The sequence below is a fragment of the Xyrauchen texanus genome, chromosome 44 (assembly GCF_025860055.1).
Source record: "Xyrauchen texanus isolate HMW12.3.18 chromosome 44, RBS_HiC_50CHRs, whole genome shotgun sequence".
Classification (NCBI taxonomy): Eukaryota; Metazoa; Chordata; class Actinopteri; order Cypriniformes; family Catostomidae; genus Xyrauchen; species Xyrauchen texanus.
Window position 1 is genome coordinate 5,079,860 of NC_068319.1, and position 3,095 is coordinate 5,082,954.

Here is a 3,095-nt window from a genome sequence, read left to right on the forward strand (position 1 = left end):
TATCTTTCAGCCTATATTCATTTATTCTTGTTCGTTGTTTTATGTGTTTTATGTTTTAATTATTTACTTTATAGATGATACAATTTTTATAGTAAAAGTGCAATTTAAATGCTAAATCTTTGCCATGTAAAATCAGCTGATGTCATGACTTCGCTCTTTGGGTGCAGTGACTCTCATCCACCACATGGGAGCGCTCTAAGATTTGTTTTCTAGTCCTGCACAAGACAATCACACTGCTAATATCTGTGAGACTTTTACAAACTGGATGTGACATTGTAATTTTCATGTTTTCAGTTTATTAAAAGTTAAGTACAAAAATCAAGTGTAAAATAATAGTTTGACTTTCAATGATACTTTATATAATTTAAAATAAATATTAAATACGAATAGTTACAATAATACATATCCAATAGAAAAACATTCATACCTGACAAAGAATTCAATGTGAATTTACCTGTTACCATTCCAACAACATATTCCTCACATTTATACAGCAAAAAATTAAATAATTTAAAAACAGATCTTCCAATCAAGATCTAGCAGGTTAATAACAACAGACTAATCCAGATTATAGATTGTACTTGGTACATACTCTCTGGAAAGGGGTCTACTCAATCAAATCTGATACTTTACTATGGACTAGTGTTTGATCGTTCAGCTGGAAGCTCTTGATGCGGTCCACAGCTGATTCCTGGCACATGTTCACTCGCTCATGATCAACAGTGGATGTGCTAATGAACCATCCGCGATATTTAACAGATTCAAAAGTGTTGACAGACACGCCAGTCTCGCTCCTGAAGAAGAGGATCCCATTTGGATCATCAGCTGGGATGGTGTTTAAGGTATCAGTGACCACCTAAAATAAAATAATAAAAGGGGATTAATTCCTCTCTTTATATTTTATACACATTTTGGGCTGAAGTGTGTTTGAAAAGGATGTAATCAGAATCAGAACTTTATTGCCAAGTAAGTTTTCACACACCAGGAATTTGCCTTGGTGTTTTATGCATACAATAACAAGAAACAATAAACATAGTAAGATAAATAATAAACTATATTTAAGAGAAAAGTAAACTGACTAGTTTTAATAAAGGAGCTGTACAGTTGTGCAGAATATGAATCACAGAATGTGCAAATGTTCACAGTAATCGTAATGGACTAACCTTTAAGACTAGGGTAGGTTTGTCATTTGGGTTTTCCTTGGTACAAGCAAGGTAGAGGTTGCTCCCGGAAATTGCCAGGCACACCGGCTGGGAGTTAGGCACACTGGACTTTAAAGATACATATGTAGATAGACTGAACAGAACTGTTGGGAAAGAAAAAGAAAATGTGACATGTCCCCCCAATCGTGGTTACAGCCCTGATTGGCAGTTGCATTGGCAACGTTATGCAATTCAGAACCGCAAGCAACTTTTATTCAGTAGAACATTTCTAAAGATAAATCTGGTCTACATGGAAAAATGCAAAGAGGTTTACCTTTCTGCTCAGTGTTGGCTGCTTTTAATGTCACGGCCTGCAAATGATACTGTACACCACTCCGCACAAGACTTTTCTGGGACGTATCGCACACGTTGCACTGCAAGATCCGGCTGCTCTTATTGTAGGAATCACTTGTGAATCGTTCCGTTTCCGGATTCCAATTCACATTCCGCTCTGTGGAAGTATAAAGACATTAATGAGTACAAATTCACCACGGTGTCAACAACCAAAAGAGGGCAAATGCCACATCAAATCAACTTGGTCTTGAATTACGATATAATTAATTCTAAATTATAAAGTGTCTTTAGGTAAGCAGAAAAATAGCTTATTTTAAAAGTTAACATGAACAATACTTTTACAGCATTTAATAATCTTGGTTAATTCAAATCAAAAGTGCACTATGAACAAACAATGAACAATTGTATTTTTATGACCTAACATTAACAAAGATTAATAAATGATGAACAATATTGTTTGTTCATTATACCTTGAATTAATGTTAACGAATGGAACCCTATTGTGAAGTGTTCCCAGAATTGGTTTGTAGAACATGTAATGAATGCATTGTAATGGTACCTTCAATCACATTCTTCATGAATCTGCCGAGCAGTTCATCATCCCCAAATTCAGGTGACTGTGGTTTGAGGCCATTCATTCTGTTCAGAGCAACAATGAGGTTCACCACCTGCTTCATACTGTTGTGAGGATGCGTCCACTTCTCCACTTTGATGCTTTCATGCACGTTGCATCGCCCACTCTGGAGAGATCAGATTTATTTGTGAGAAACTGTATTTTTAAAACCTTGTTCAGATGAATATTATTATTCAGACCATGCTAGAATAATGCAAACATGTTTAAAAGCAACCCACCATGGCTAGTGGATCAGAGCAGTCCATTTCATCAGTGCTGTCAGAGTCAAATGCACTGTCAATTTCGTATGCACTGTTTAGGAAACAAATATATCATCAAAATGAGCAAACTAGCTACGTATCATGCATCCACTAGAGAATTGCATGCACCAAACATTCAAGAATGCTCTTATACTGCAATTGAAATAATGAAAATAATAAAATTGCATTTGATCTGGGAATACTTACTAGTCCAAAGACAGCGTCATTTCACTTAACTTGGAGGCCATCGTTCTAAAATAAAGAATGCAACTGTTAAGACACTGAGAAGAGATCAAATTTTGTGTTAAAAAAGCATAGTGATTGAGGATGAATGCAAATCGTAGTAATTTCCGCGCCACAATACCTGTCAGGTGGTAAGTTCTCTTTCTTGAATGAGTGAGTTTGTTAGATCGTATCTCCTTTGAGAAGCTGTGGTTTGTTGTGTGACAGAGGGTGTGTGTGTGTTTTATATTCTTCTTCAAACGGGAATTCCCAGGGAAGAGGAAGTGGCTTTAGACCATACAAGTAGAAGTTTACAGATTTCGACATTCTCACACGTCAGCTGTGAGGCGTGTTTTTCTAAAGCCTAGATTAGTGAAATGCCCATATTGTTGGTAAAGTCAAACGTTTTCCTTTGTTGGCTAAATGCCAAGATACAGAGCTGTTAAACATTATTATTTGGATTTCCTCATATCAAAATCTTTCATTCCGTCATAATGCATTAGC

At 36.1% G+C, this 3,095-nt stretch overlaps 1 protein-coding gene across 1 annotated transcript; it reads right to left on the reverse strand.

Moving 5' to 3' along the window:
• Window positions 1–285: 285 nt before the first annotated feature.
• On the reverse strand, window positions 286–2,846 carry LOC127636834 (interleukin-1 beta-like). The gene is made up of 7 exons (XM_052117593.1): window positions 2,734–2,846; window positions 2,577–2,621; window positions 2,349–2,421; window positions 2,056–2,236; window positions 1,477–1,653; window positions 1,164–1,306; window positions 286–856 (listed from the first exon to the last, which is right to left on the reverse strand). Exons 2-7 carry the CDS (start codon window positions 2,615–2,617, stop codon window positions 608–610), a joined length of 864 nt encoding a protein of 287 aa, XP_051973553.1. The 5' UTR covers window positions 2,618–2,621; window positions 2,734–2,846; the 3' UTR covers window positions 286–607.
• Between the last annotated feature and the right edge of the window lie 249 nt (window positions 2,847–3,095).

Coding starts and splice junctions, on each gene's coding strand:
- LOC127636834 (XM_052117593.1), bottom strand. CDS start 2,617: ATGGCCTCCAAGTTAAGTGAAATGACGCTGTCTTTGGACTA. Junction 2,237..2,348: donor GCTCTGATCCACTAGCCATG/GTGGGTTGCTTT, acceptor TGATCTCTCCAG/AGTGGGCGATGCAACGTGCA. Junction 1,654..2,055: donor CATGAAGAATGTGATTGAAG/GTACCATTACAA, acceptor ATACTTCCACAG/AGCGGAATGTGAATTGGAAT.